The following is a 13147-nucleotide window of genomic DNA, read 5'->3' on the forward strand; positions in this document are numbered from 1 at the left end:
AACAGTATGTCGGAAGGGAGTGTTGTGGCCGATGGCCGAGTGAAGAGGGTTTTCGTTTTTTTAGCGCAGAATTGGATCACGAAATCGCGAATACGGTGGCGAGTGAGCAAACGCTTGGTGGAACCACTTTGACGGCGAACCAAGACGATCAGCGGCACTGTGTGGGAGCACGGACGACGATGGAAGCAGTAGCAATCACGGAAGCGGACGGAGCGGAGCGGGTCGTGATGCAGCAGATGCAGCCGATGCAGCAGGTGCAGACGAAATGGGTTGATGAGCTAAAGCTGTCCGCCGACGAGCTGGGCAAGCTGAGCCTGCGCGCCTATCGACACACGCGCACTCGTCGCATTCCGGAGAGCGTGCTGACGACGTTTGTCGAGCTCATCAATGCGTCGTTCAGCGGAGAACAGCATACGCACAACTTTGGCGACAAGCCTCGATACGCGTCCACCGAGGAGCTGCTGCGCGATCTGGATCGTGACCGAGGCGCGTGGGTGTTGATGCTCTTCGCTGCCGACAAAGCGGAGGCCGAGATCGAGACGGCGCTGGGGCCGGGGCCGGAGCGGAAAGAGGTGGCTGTGGCGGGAGCCAAACTGACGTTGAGCGGCGAGGGGATGGATGGAGGCGAGGGATATACGCTCGTGAATCCGAGCTATCGAGCGCGCGAGCATGCCGAGCAGCTGCCGACGTTCTGGCTGGGTGCATTGGGCAGCATCGCGCCCGGTGCCGGTGCAACACTCATCTCGCACATCAAGACGTTCCTCTCGACGCTCACTAGTCAAAAGCCCTACAGGCTGCGCGCATATACGGTGGCGCAGTGGGGCCAGAGTGACCCCAGGTACACCATCCCGCCACACTCAAGCCTGCTCAGCTGGTTTCAATCACAGCACTTCGAGGTGCTCAACTACAGCTGGAAACCGCCAGGCACGTGGGGCAGCTTCTACGGCGCGTGTCTGTGCGCGATCGAGTACGTACACGCCACCGACGACGATCGCAGCACCTAGAGTCGCCCGCTTTCGCCACCTCGATCCACCGACCTGAAAACCTCGGCGTTGGCCCAGCGTGGCTTACTGCAACAAAAGTGCAACTACGGCGTATCAGATTACACACATGCGAGAAACTACGGTAACAGCACGGAACAACGACGGTAAGGACGAGCAATGCAGCCGCACGTACGACGCCAAATCAGCCGCACTCCGCCTTGTGGCGTTTACCCTTGCCCATAGTGCGGTCCGCCTCGTCGGTAGGTGCGTGCGCCAGCTGCTCCGAGGCATTCTTGTGACCGGCCCACTACGATCCGGTTCCATGTCAAATGCGAATTTAGTCTCTGTGCTTGCACTGTACCTACAATCAAACTCCATCGTCCAGGCGGCGTGCGCCTTTCAGCTCTTGGCTTACCTTGGGAATGTCGTCGTCCAGGTCCATGACTCGTTCGGCGTAGAAGATGTGTGCTGTGGGCGCAAATGCGGCGGGCACGCGGTTGTCCTCGAATACAAATGACGAAGGGTAGCTGCAGTGTGGGAGCAGCAATCGAGGATCCAGAAAGGCGGGTGTCAGAGATCGAATCGGATCGAATTGGGCCAGGAGCAAGCGTTAAGCAGGCAAAGGTGCAACTTACGCCATGACCATGTTTCGGCCTTCGTCACTACCACGGTATCAGCACAGAAAGCAACAAGACGCAACGACTTGTCAGCATGTGTTCGCAATTGGCTTGCACAAAACGAGCGATGCAGTTGCAAAGTACGCACGCCATCGGACTGCGACAGTTTCGACAGCTGATCTTGCACGGCACGCTGTGTTCGCTGTGGCGTTGCTGGGTGCTGAAAAAGTCGAGCTGAAGCAGATCGCAATGCTGTGCAAGTCGCACCGACGTCTTGTGGAACAGCGCCGCCCACTGGAACGGCGCCCCGTCCAGGCGTTGGCACTGAGTGCAGTGGCAGTGCTTGGCGTCGATGGGATCGCCGTGGTATTCGAACTCGACTGTTCGCAGCAAACCACGCCAGAAACATGGTGCGAACGTGATAGTCCGCATAAGTGCATGTGTCAGATGGATTTACTTGCTCTGTCAACTGTCTCCCGGCGGCTCGGATGGATGATGCACCTACGCTTTCCGCACCAACATTGGGCGCGGTACTTGACTTGGAACTCTTCCGACTTCCAAACGTATGGCGGCTGGCAGAAGACACAAAGCAAAGCGGTCAAAAGCGGTCAACCGTCAGATCGCACCATCTCACAACATAGCGCTCGCTCTCTCACACCTTTTGCAGGTACCCTTCCTCGCGACCACCCTTGCTAGCCGGGATGTCGCCCTTCCAACCAGCTGTTGTGCAAAGCCAACCATTCAGAGCACGCGGCGTCAGTCACGAGTATGGATCCTGAGTCCAGAGCGCGCGCTCAGAGAATTCGCGTGGGAAGCGTTGCTCACTGTTGGGAGGCTTGCTCAGCTGGTGTCCTTGGCTGCTCTGCGCGCCGCTGTTTCGATCAGCGCTGCTGCGGTAATCGTTGCTGTTCTGACTCGGCATGGTGGACAAAGACGCTTGCTGTGGCGAAGCCAGGTTGACTCGAGATGGAACAACAGCGTTGGTGTGAGTGCGGAGGCAAGCGTTGGGCGAGCAAAGTGCAAAACGTCGTCGAACGCAATGCAATCACGAATGCAGAAGAACGAACAGCAAGTCACGAGTGTCGAGACAAGAAGCTAGCTGTATGCTCCACCTCACATAGCGAAGATCAGTACTTCCAAACTCGAGAGCCAGCAAGCAGCAGGCGACGTGATTATATCGGCTCGTTAGGCACAAGCACGAAACCCCGCATCCGCGAAGCAGCAAGTCTCGCAACTTGGGCATAATCATCGCCGACAAACGGCCACGCAGGAAGGAATGGCGGCGACGCTTCTGCTCACATCATCACACTGAGCCACCGACGCCAGAAGCTGAGTGTTCACGCAGCTGAACCGCATGTCGCGTGACAGCCTATGCAGCTGAACCTTGTGAAATGGAACTCCAGAAGCGAGCAGCAGCCGAACCATAGGTGGAGCAAACATCAGTCATCAATGGCAAAACGAATTCTCGATCTCGAATCACACATGCCGCACCGGCTCGCATACGTTGACACATCCATCCCATCCATCCTTTCCACTTCCGCGAGAAGAAAACGTCAGCAAGGTCCAGAAGCAGGACACAAAAGGGTGACCTGCCAAAAAAGAATTGCTCCGTACTGGGCTCGAACCAGTGACCTTCCGTTGTTAATATTAGACTCAGCAGAACTGAGGCACCGTGTATTAGACGGATGCGATAATCCAACTACGCTAACGAAGCGGTGGAAAAGATGTTTAGAATTTGTATTTATATACACCTCCATACTTTAATTTGGAAGCACTCACGACAGACGCCAGGTCGGAGTCAAGACATTGGACATTTGCGGTATGAGGTTAGGCGCTGAAAGACCATTCATGTTTCTTCATAGCCAGATACTTGTCAGAGACGCCGCATAGCCTTGAACGTGATTTATAATAAACAACGGAACGGCTACTTGGCGCTATCATCGCAAGTTACTCAAGAGTGTGTAGTCTCGTTTCAGGTAAAGAACAAACACAGCGCAGCGACGAGATGGGGCTTGCTCGCTCTCCTCCGTCCTGCAGGCCACATTCTAACAAGCACTGGTGTTGTATTTCATGGCGATGTACGCGCCAACTGATCTATCGACATGAGGCGGAAATTGCCGATTTAAAGAGCCGAAGCACCGGTGATAATGTCGACCAAATCGTTAGTGATAGCGGCCTGTCGACCACGGTTGTAGATCATGTTGAGCGACGAGATCATGTCACCGGCATTCTTGGAGGCGTTGTCCATGGCGTTTCGCTTCGAGTTGATCTCAGAGGCGTGACCCTCGACCAAAGCAGCGTAGATGGCGTTAGCAAAGGAGAACTCGGCAAGATCCTTGGTGACATCGTCCTCCTGCTCGTACAGCTTGAACTGGGGGGCATTTCGCAGAGCGTCCTCCGAGTAGACCTCCATGACGTCCGACTCGAACGAGAGAGCCGAGACGTACTTGTTGTAGATAAGGTTGACCTTGTCAAACTTGATGCCAGACTTGATGATCTGGTCGGCGATGGCCGAGGCATCGGCAAACGTGGGAACGTCCTTGCCGATCTGGTTGAATGAGAGGGCAAGGTTCTTGGGCAAAGCACGACCGAGCTGAGCCTTGGACTTTTCACCTAGAACCACAACGGCGGGACCCTCGGAAGAGGAGGCGTCTCCAGCGGAAGCGCCAATCTTGAGGAACTCAGCCTTGGTGCGCTTGGTGACGGACGAGTGAATACCGCCGCAAAGACCCTTGTCCGAGGAAACAACGATGAACAGCTGACGTCCACCTTCAGGAGCAACGGCCTCGGAGTTGGTGAAGATTTCTGTGTTGATGCAGCAGAACGTATGCGTCGTTTAGCGCCAAATTGTGACGTGATGTAATGGTCGGCTAAAGAAGATCGGTGAAAAACTTACCAGTGTTGGCAGCACCGTAAGCCTTGGCAGCAGCCATGGCACGCTGAGCCTTGTTGAGCTTGGTGGAGGCAATCATCTTCATGGACTGTGGTTTGTAACAAAAGGTAGCAGACGAACGAGCACATAACAAAGAGTCGAGTCAGACACAGGTGTTCGAGGTATGTGTACAGAAGCAATGGATGAGGCGGAGGCTGTGTATGTGTGTATGTGTGTGTGTGTATGTGTGTGTGTGTGTGTGTGTGTGTGTGTGTGTGTGTGTGTGTGTGTGTGTGGTGTGTGCGCGCTGAGTGGGTCGGAGTGACTGTGCGTGTTGGTTGTTGGTTGGTTGGTGGTTGGATGCTGAATTTGACGTCGAACAGTCCCGATGCGTGTTTGAATTTCAAGTGGTGGTTGGTCGAACGGCATGTGGATAACCTACCTTTGTGATCTTCTCAATGTTCTTGACCGACTTGATTCGCTGTTCGGTCTCACGAAGAGGAGCAGGCTGAGCCGAGGAAGAGTGGAAGCCGGCACGAGCTGCAATGGCGACAGGAGCAGCCGAGTTGAGCGCCATCATGGCGGGGCGGGCAGCACGAGGAAGCATCGCCATTTTGAAGGACAATTAAGCGAAAGGGGGTAGGAAAAGATGGTGGATGAAGGGAGGATGTTGATAGTGGAACGACGACGACGACGACGACGAAGGCCAAATCTCCAAAACGACCGAATCGAGATTGTGACTTCTCAGAGAGGCACCAGGCGGGCAAGGCGGGAGAGAGTGACGCTTTGGCACTGCGACGGTTCTTCTCACGTTGGACTTGAACTTTCTGTCTCTTTTTTTTGGCACACACCCTCGCAGTCTTGTCTCTGCTCTTTGGTTTACTCACAACTGTGGCTCCTGCGTCGACCGTGTTCTGAATTCGGTTCCGGCTTTTTCCTCTGCTTGGTTGTTCGTGCTTGAATGAATTTCGGCTTGAACTCAGTCAATCAGTCGACTTGAATTCTCGCTCGCGCCCGAAAATCGATCACGAATTCAGCCTGCACGTCCTTTGGTATTGCACCCGGCGCGTGCCTGTACAGGAAAGGCAATCACGAATGAAAACATAATCAACTTCCAAAGAATTCGTGAATGTCTCGTGCGAATGAAGTTGGACTGGCCATGACCAATTCACGCTTCACATTCGTGATTGATTCGTGATTCACGATTGCGATGCGCGTACGGCTTTTCTTCTCGCCTTTTTTTTTTTTTTTCCTCTTCTTTCACTGTTAGCAAAAGGCAAAGCTGAGTCGTGTGGTGGTGCTTGGAAGCGTCTGCTGTTCTGACTCGGACATTCAATGCCATCATCCTCGTCATCACGCCTCTCGTCGCTTCTTGCCCCTCTCCATCATCCTCGACCCTCAAATCACGACACACAGCGCATCTTTTCATCCCACTTGGGCATACCGCACCACACCAAGCACTCGCGCTCTACCGCTTCTCACACATCCTTTCGACTGGCTCGATTTCCATCACACTTCTCTTTCCTCTTCCACCATGTCTGACGCCGATACACTCCACAATGCCGCTTCCTCCGCTGCGCCAGTAGAACAGAAAAACGATTCTGCAGACCTCTTCGGAGGAATGAAGAAGAAGAAGAAAGACAAGAAGAAGCTCGACCTCGACCTCGACCTTGACCTCGACGAGGAAGACAACCAGGAGGACACCGCCGATGCCGAGCAGTCCAACGCAGCAGCCGCGGAGGACGATGAGCTCAACGTGAGTAACCTTGCATCTCGCTGCTCATCTTGAAACCATCGCTGACATGTTTCTTCATATTTGTGCACCCTATCATTATACCTCGCCTTGCCCGCTTCCAGTTTGGCGAGTTGAAGAAGAAGAAGAAATCCAAGAAGAAGGTCGCACTCGACCTAGACGCCTTCGAAAAGGAAATCGGCGAGGCCGATGATCAAGCAGACGATGGAGCAGAGCCCACCAACGATGCATACGCCGACGTGGATGACGAGGAACTCGGCGAGAATCCTTTTGCTCAAGACGAAGTAGACGACATCGACGCAGCGCCAAAAGATGACTCGATTGAAGCATGGCAGGGCACAGACCGCGATTACACATACCAGGAGCTCCTCGGCCGCGTCTTCAAGACGCTTCGTGCACAGAACCCCGCCCTCTCCGGCGACAAGAAGAAGTTCACCATGGTCCCGCCTCAGGTCGCCCGAGATGGTTCCAAAAAGACCGTATTTGCCAACGTCGTCGACATTTGCAAGCGTATGCACCGTCAGCCAGAGCACGTCATCCAGTTCCTCTTCGCTGAGTTGGGTACCATTGGTTCCGTCGACGGCTCCCAACGTCTCGTCATCCGTGGTCGTTTCCAGCCCAAGCAGATCGAAAACGTTCTTCGAAGATACATCACCGAGTACGTCATTTGCAAGACTTGCAAGCGTCCAGAGACCAAACTCACAAAGGAGAACCGTATTTTCTTTGTCACCTGCGAAAAATGTGGTTCTCAGCGTTCCGTCAGTGCTATCAAGAGCGGTTTCCAGGCTCAAACTGGCAAGCGTTCAAAGACTAGGGCTGCTGCAGGTGCGTAAATGCCGGACCGCCCAACGAATCGCCCCGCCGGCTCATCACCATAACAGCCAACCATCGTTGCCAGCTGCTGCCTACTATCGCATACAGCCTACACTCATTGCATGTTCATTCCGACATCTGTATTTGTTCATTCATTCCCCGCATGGTCTCGAGTTTCGCTCATGTGCAATGGTGACTGCGTCTTTTTGTGCTTATTCGCTTCACTTGGTCTTAAGAGTCAAAGCGTTGACAGGTTGCTGAGCCAGCAAGCCTGTTACAAGAACACACAACCACATCGAGCTGTGATCCACGGCTGCTGAGTTCGCGGTCTAGACAACTATGCCAAGCGATGCTTGTGTGCCATCATTCATGATTCACGATTCGTGATTGCTGGGATGCGATTTCTGCAAAGCACTTGTACCATTGTCTCACGAGCTTGTTGACCCTGTCCGAGCAGCGAAATGAGAAGTCTGCCAGCGGCACGTTCTCTACCGCACAGAACGCACCGCCAAGCTCGTCATGCTTCCGGCAGGTTAGGAATCACGAATGTCGATAGCTTGCCATGCTCCTTATCTGCCAAAACGCAACGCAGTCCCGCTGGAACCGCGGCGAGCTCAGTCTTCTTCGGAGTCCCACGGAATAAGGGTAGCAGCGTGCAAAATCGGGTCCGGACAGCTTGCTTATGTCCCTTCGAATCACTAGTCACGAGTGTGGCTCGACTCCATTGGACCTTTCATCGTCGACTGAACCGACAATATTGACGCCAGCAGCTGCAATGTAGCACTGTTCCGGTAAACTGTTCATGTGCCTTCCAATCCGACAACAAAGCGCTACTCAGACCGGCGATAGCAGCGAGGGTTGCCGGGTGAGACAAGCACGAGTCTCGCCAGCTGGCACCTGCTATTGCTTAGACGGTGCACACTATAACTGCATTCATGATTAGCTTTACCGCGGCTGCAAATATCGTCCCACAGGCGACTCTTCGCCATCGACGGAACGTCCGTCGAGCAAAGAAGGACGCCTATAAGGTGCTCAGCCCAGCTTTAGAGATGGCTCTTGTCGAGCGCACCAGCCGTCGTTCCTGTAGCAGCTTTCCTGTGGCACAAACAAGAATCCTGAATACAGGCGTGTGCACAGCAAGTCTCAAGTGTGTTTGCTGGTCGCCATCAGCCCTTCGATATCTTAAGAGCGGCTACAGGTGTTCCTCCTGCGGCACGCCTCGACACGTTCGAATTTATGATTACCGGTCTTGCTTTCTGAATAGCCACACTGTGGAGAGACACAGGTTTTACCCCTAAGCCACCCTCGTATTCCATCGTGCAAGCCTCACCGAGTCATGAGTCATGAGTCATGAGTGGCTCGGGTTGGTCCAGCCGGTGGGGCTTCGAAGCATGAAGTCACGAGTCGATACAGAGCAATTTGTTGAAGCCCAATTCACGATTAGCAACGGAACTCGCGTCAGCCGTCGATTCATGATTCGTGATTGTCTGTCGTCACCATTCACGATTCATGATTGGTCTCTTTCACTTGTCAATCACGAATCTCCCTCGTTGGTCTCTCTCGCTCGTTTGGCTGCTGGCCCTTAACTCACGACTCGTGACTCACTCGTCCATCTCACGTGCTCGCTCGCTCGTTGGCTTAGATTAATTTATTGTATCCATGATTGTATCGACAACAACTGTGGCGCATTGAGCTGTATGTTGGGACCGGTTGATTATGATTGATGGGGGGTGGTTGCTCATCGGAAGCCGCCCCAGCAACCACCCAAGGTAGCTCCCCCTGAAGAGTCACCCGAGCAAGGACCACCAGTTGATTATGATTCATGATTGATGGGGGGTGGTTCCGAAGACGACTTTTTTCCTTTTTTCACGATATATTTTAGATGGGGCGGCCGGCCTCACAAAAACCTCACTGGCGAAGACGTTCTAGATCTCTTCGATCTTGCCAGTATCGGTGTTCCGACACACGAGGAGTCATAGTTGGCTCCTCTAGTGCTGGAAGTCCTAAGCGAGGTCAGTAGCCTTGGAACGGTTGATGGTGCATTAACGATTGTGACTGCGTTCCAGAACCGACCTTGGAGGCACGACCTCATACACGATACCTCAAGGCACACAAAGTCCCGGGTAAGACTGACAGGCATGAGGTGCGAGTCACGACTCCTGCAAGGCCCGAGAAGACCCCCTGCACTTCCTTCTCTGCGACAATCTCGCCCTTTCATGAAATGAGCTCAAGGTGTTCTTCGCAAGGTTGGTCACCTGAACAGAAACCAGCGCCTCACAACCTTCAGATCGAGTCTAAACGAGCCCAAGTCGTGAGTTCCTTCTGTCGATGGCAACTACCTTCGTGCGAGGTTCGCAGCGCATGGGTCAGCGCAGACGCCGATCATTGACCACAATCGTGAATCCCCACCTCCTCCCCTTCGTCAACTACTCTTGACCTGAAAGCGACACATGATATCCTCATTTTATATAGTTACGTTATCACGAATCGTGAATAATGAATCATGAATTTATGACAAACAAGCCCACAGCATAAAAAGGCCTCGACTCGCGACTGTTTTGCCAGTCACGAGTCATGAGTTTGTAACGTTGGTGGCCACCAACGTCCTCTTCTTGGTGTAGAATATTCCAATTCTTGGTGAATCTTTAGCGGGCGCTAGATGATCGAAGTCTCCCTTTCCTTAGAGAGGCGAGTTGGGACTGAGTAGTGGTCGAGAATGGTTTGGAATGTATTTGGATAGTGTGAATTGGACAAGGGACTAACTACAAAGTGTGAGCGTTCCCTCTGTGTTTATGTACATGAGTCGACTGGAGTATCCTACATGAGCTTCTCCCTATACGTCGCCTGCTCATACAACTGACTAGCTGTGGCCACAACTGGCCAGATGCGTGAGTCTGTTCTCTTTCAGGTTCTATCACTTGGTGCGAGTCGTGAGTCTGTAGCCAACGGCATATTCCCACAGTCGTCCAGCAACTTGTGTGAATTTACCCTGGGCTTCTCGCTACCAGCGCTATGTTATGGACCGGGTAAAACCCCGGCGTTCTGAGACACCTACTCGTACCCGTCCGGTGACTGAGAGGGTTGCGGACATTCCGCGAGCTTACTCGTTCCCATCCGGTCACTCATGTGTACCGTTTGGGTAACTGCAAGGGCTGCATGATTGTGGGCGATCAGACTAAACGCCAATCGTAGATATTCTAACATAGAAGAACCGTCTTCTAACAAATCATGAGTATATGCTACGGGCATAACATGCGTTACGCTGTGTCCCTAAAGCATTCATGATTGCGGGCATTAGTTTCTGATATTCGTGATTGTGTCTCGCTGCTTGAGGCGACGATTTGCGATCCATTCGTGATTAAATCTATGCATACACGCTCATGATTCACGATTCGTAATTTTGTTAGAATATCTGCAATTCGTGATTGGAGCTTAGTCTGATCGTCCACAATCACGAATCGTAAATCATTCACGATTCATGATCCCTCCTGTCACCCGACCGGGACACATGAGTGACCAGACGGGAACGAGTCTATCCTCAACAATTTCATCTCCCCGACGGGAACGAGAACCACAAATTATCCTCAACAATCAAATTCACTGATTTACCCGACGGGAACGGGCAAGCCCGCGGTATGTCCGCAATCGTAAATATGCCCGCAAGTAACGTAGCTCACCAGAGTCGTGAGTCAAGAGTTTCCACGATTCATGTCACAGCGCTGGTAGTGAGAAGCCCAGAGTAGATTCACGATTCACACAAGTCGCTGGACGACTGTGGGAATATGCCGTTGGCTACAGACTCGCACCAAGTGGTGGAACCTGACAGATAACAGACTCATGTATCTGGCCAGTTGTGGCCACGGCTAGTCAGCTGTATGAGGAGGCGACGTATAGGGAGAAACTCATGTAGGATACTCCAGTCAGCTCATGTACATAAACACAGAGGCGCTCACACTTTGTAGTTAGTCCCTTGTCCAATTCACACTATCCAAATACATTCCAGACCATTCTCGACCACTACTCAGTCCCAACTCGCCTCTCTAAGGAAAGGGAGACTTCGATCATCTAGCGCCCGCTAAAGATTCACCAAAATCTCAATAATCCACCCCTTTTCAGGGAACATGTCGGAGAAAAACATGATTCACGATTGCACGAGGACAGCCTGTTAGAATATCTACGATTGGCGTTTAGTCTGATCGCCCACAATCATGCAACCCTTGCAGTAACCTAACCGGTATACACGAGTGACCGGACGGGAACGAGTAGGTGTCTCAGTACGCGCGCTATACGCGCGCGACACGCACTCAATACACCAGCGGTACGTCCGCGGTACGCGTGCGATACACTCGCAGTACGCGCGCCATACGCGCGCGACACGCGCTCAATGCACCCGCAGTACGTCCGCGGTACGCGTGCGATACACTCGCAGTACGCGCGCCATACGCGCGCGACACGCGCTCAATGCACCCGCAGTACGACCGCGGTACGCGCGCAAGTATAGTAACTCGCCAGAGTTTCCCCGCTTCACAACATAGCGCTGGTAGCGAGAAGCCCAGAGTAGATTCACACAAGTCGCTGGACGACTGTGGGAACACGCCGTTGGCTACAGACTCGTACCAAGTGGAAGAACCTGAGGGAGAACAGACTCATGCATCTGGCCAGTTGTGGCCACAGCTAGTCAGTTGTATGAGGAGCTGACGTATAGGGAGAAGCTCATGTAGGATACTCCAGTCGACTCATGTACATAAATACAGAGGGAACGCTCACACTTTGTAGTTAGTCCCTTGTCCAATTTACACTATCCAAATACATCCCAAACCATTCTCGACCCTACTCAGTCCCAACTCGCCTCTCTAAGGAAAGGGAGACTTCGATCATCCAGCGCCCGCTAAGGATTCACCGAGAATATTGAATAGGTTATGAGCCCAATCAATGATCAAGACCTTGCCTTCTCCTCTATGAGGGTTGGACTACCCAAACGGCTGATGTCCTCGGAGGACTACTTCGAATGGGCGACCTCGATGCAAAATGTCCTTTCGTGCAAAAACGCGAACTTATGGTTCATCATCGAGGGACGACTCGTCAAACCCGAGGAACATCTGGGTGAGGGAGACCTTAAGGAAGTGAAGCTCGGCAACAAATTCCCTACTAAGGATATCGCCGAGTACTATCGAGCTGACGTGGAAGCACGCAGCATACTCCTCAACTCCCTTGGACCCGCCCAACAAGCCCTGGTCGATACGTCAACTACTGCTCGAAAAGTCTGGGAGAAACTTCGCGAGAACTACGCGCAGAACGTTGCTCAGCAGATTGCTTCACTCGAAGCGCAGTTGGCGAACCTCTACCAAGGAGATGACAAGATCAACGTCTACTCCTACAAGTTGGAGACTATCTGCAGGAAACTTGACCACGTGGATGCTCCGGTTAGCGGACTTCGCAAACTGAGAACCTTTCTGCGTGGCCTCGGTCCCCAGCACGATGTCTGGCGAAAGATCTTCTACTTCAACACTCGTCTCTTCTTCCAGAAGGAAGGAGATTCCGACGAAACAGCCAACAAGAAGGCCCTGGAAGACTACGAAATTGCCGTCAGCACGATTATGGCTGAAGAAGCCGAGCAAAAGTCTTTCCGGCGCCAATACCCAGCTCGGGCCATGCAAGCCCAGTCGCAGGCCTGTCAAAAAGGGCAAAGACAAATTCTGCACTAACTGCAAGAGGGATAACCATAACCTCGAAGACTGCTTCATGGAAGGAGGTCCCAAACACAAGGATCGCACCGAGAAGCAAAAGCAGAAGAAAACCAAGAAAGTGACGGGAAACCTGGTATCAAGTCGACTCCGACGAGATGAATCTGTGTCTCCACGTGTCCACACCCGATGACAACGTCGCTCCCCAAAATGAAACCTGGATCATTGACTCTGGCGCAAGCCGACACATGACCGGCGACAAGACCCTCTTCTCGACGTACGGACCATCTCCTGTCCAGGAGGTATTCGTCGCTGACAACAGAGGAGTTCCGGTTGCTGGCATGGGCAACGTCAGACTGGTGATGAGTAACTCGAAGGGATCGCGGAAGTCGATTACACTTCAAGATGTCCTCCACGTTCCAGGA

The 13147-nt window shown here is 52.9% G+C and overlaps 4 protein-coding genes and 1 non-coding gene across 6 annotated transcripts; 2 read left to right on the forward strand and 3 right to left on the reverse strand.

Annotated features, from left to right (window-relative positions):
• Positions 1-179: 179 nt before the first annotated feature.
• UMAG_05088 (uncharacterized protein) lies at positions 180-1004 on the forward strand (the record flags this gene model as incomplete). Its single annotated transcript, XM_011389860.1, has 1 exon — positions 180-1004. One exon carries the CDS (start codon positions 180-182, stop codon positions 1002-1004), a length of 825 nt encoding a protein of 274 aa, XP_011388162.1.
• A 181-nt stretch (positions 1005-1185) lies between these two features.
• On the reverse strand, positions 1186-2522 carry UMAG_05089 (uncharacterized protein; the record flags this gene model as incomplete). Its single annotated transcript, XM_011389861.1, has 7 exons — positions 1186-1290; positions 1399-1510; positions 1619-1645; positions 1749-1980; positions 2106-2172; positions 2259-2320; positions 2426-2522. The coding sequence occupies 7 exons, from the start codon at positions 2520-2522 to the stop codon at positions 1186-1188; spliced, it is 702 nt and encodes a 233-aa protein (XP_011388163.1).
• A 682-nt stretch (positions 2523-3204) lies between these two features.
• UMAG_16033 lies at positions 3205-3314 on the reverse strand. The gene is made up of 2 exons: positions 3276-3314; positions 3205-3240 (listed from the first exon to the last, which is right to left on the reverse strand). It is a non-coding gene; the product is annotated as a tRNA-Ile (tRNA).
• A 408-nt stretch (positions 3315-3722) lies between these two features.
• Positions 3723-5085, reverse strand: UMAG_05090 (putative F1F0-ATPase complex, subunit F1 gamma; the record flags this gene model as incomplete). The annotated part of the gene is made up of 3 exons (XM_011389862.1): positions 3723-4405; positions 4497-4581; positions 4915-5085. The coding sequence occupies 3 exons, from the start codon at positions 5083-5085 to the stop codon at positions 3723-3725; spliced, it is 939 nt and encodes a 312-aa protein (XP_011388164.1).
• Positions 5086-6006: 921 nt separating this feature from the next.
• Positions 6007-7058, forward strand: UMAG_05091 (the record flags this gene model as incomplete). Of its 2 annotated transcripts, XM_011389864.1 has the most annotated exons (3): positions 6007-6228; positions 6330-6410; positions 6489-7058. In XM_011389864.1, 3 exons carry the CDS (start codon positions 6007-6009, stop codon positions 7056-7058), a joined length of 873 nt encoding a protein of 290 aa, XP_011388166.1. The 2 variants fall into 2 exon arrangements, with proteins under 2 accessions (XP_011388166.1, XP_011388165.1); XM_011389863.1 differs by having other exon boundaries at positions 6330-7058.
• Between the last annotated feature and the right edge of the window lie 6089 nt (positions 7059-13147).

This window comes from Mycosarcoma maydis, chromosome 4 (genome assembly GCF_000328475.2).
Source record: "Mycosarcoma maydis chromosome 4, whole genome shotgun sequence".
NCBI lineage: Eukaryota > Fungi > Basidiomycota > Ustilaginomycetes > Ustilaginales > Mycosarcoma > Mycosarcoma maydis.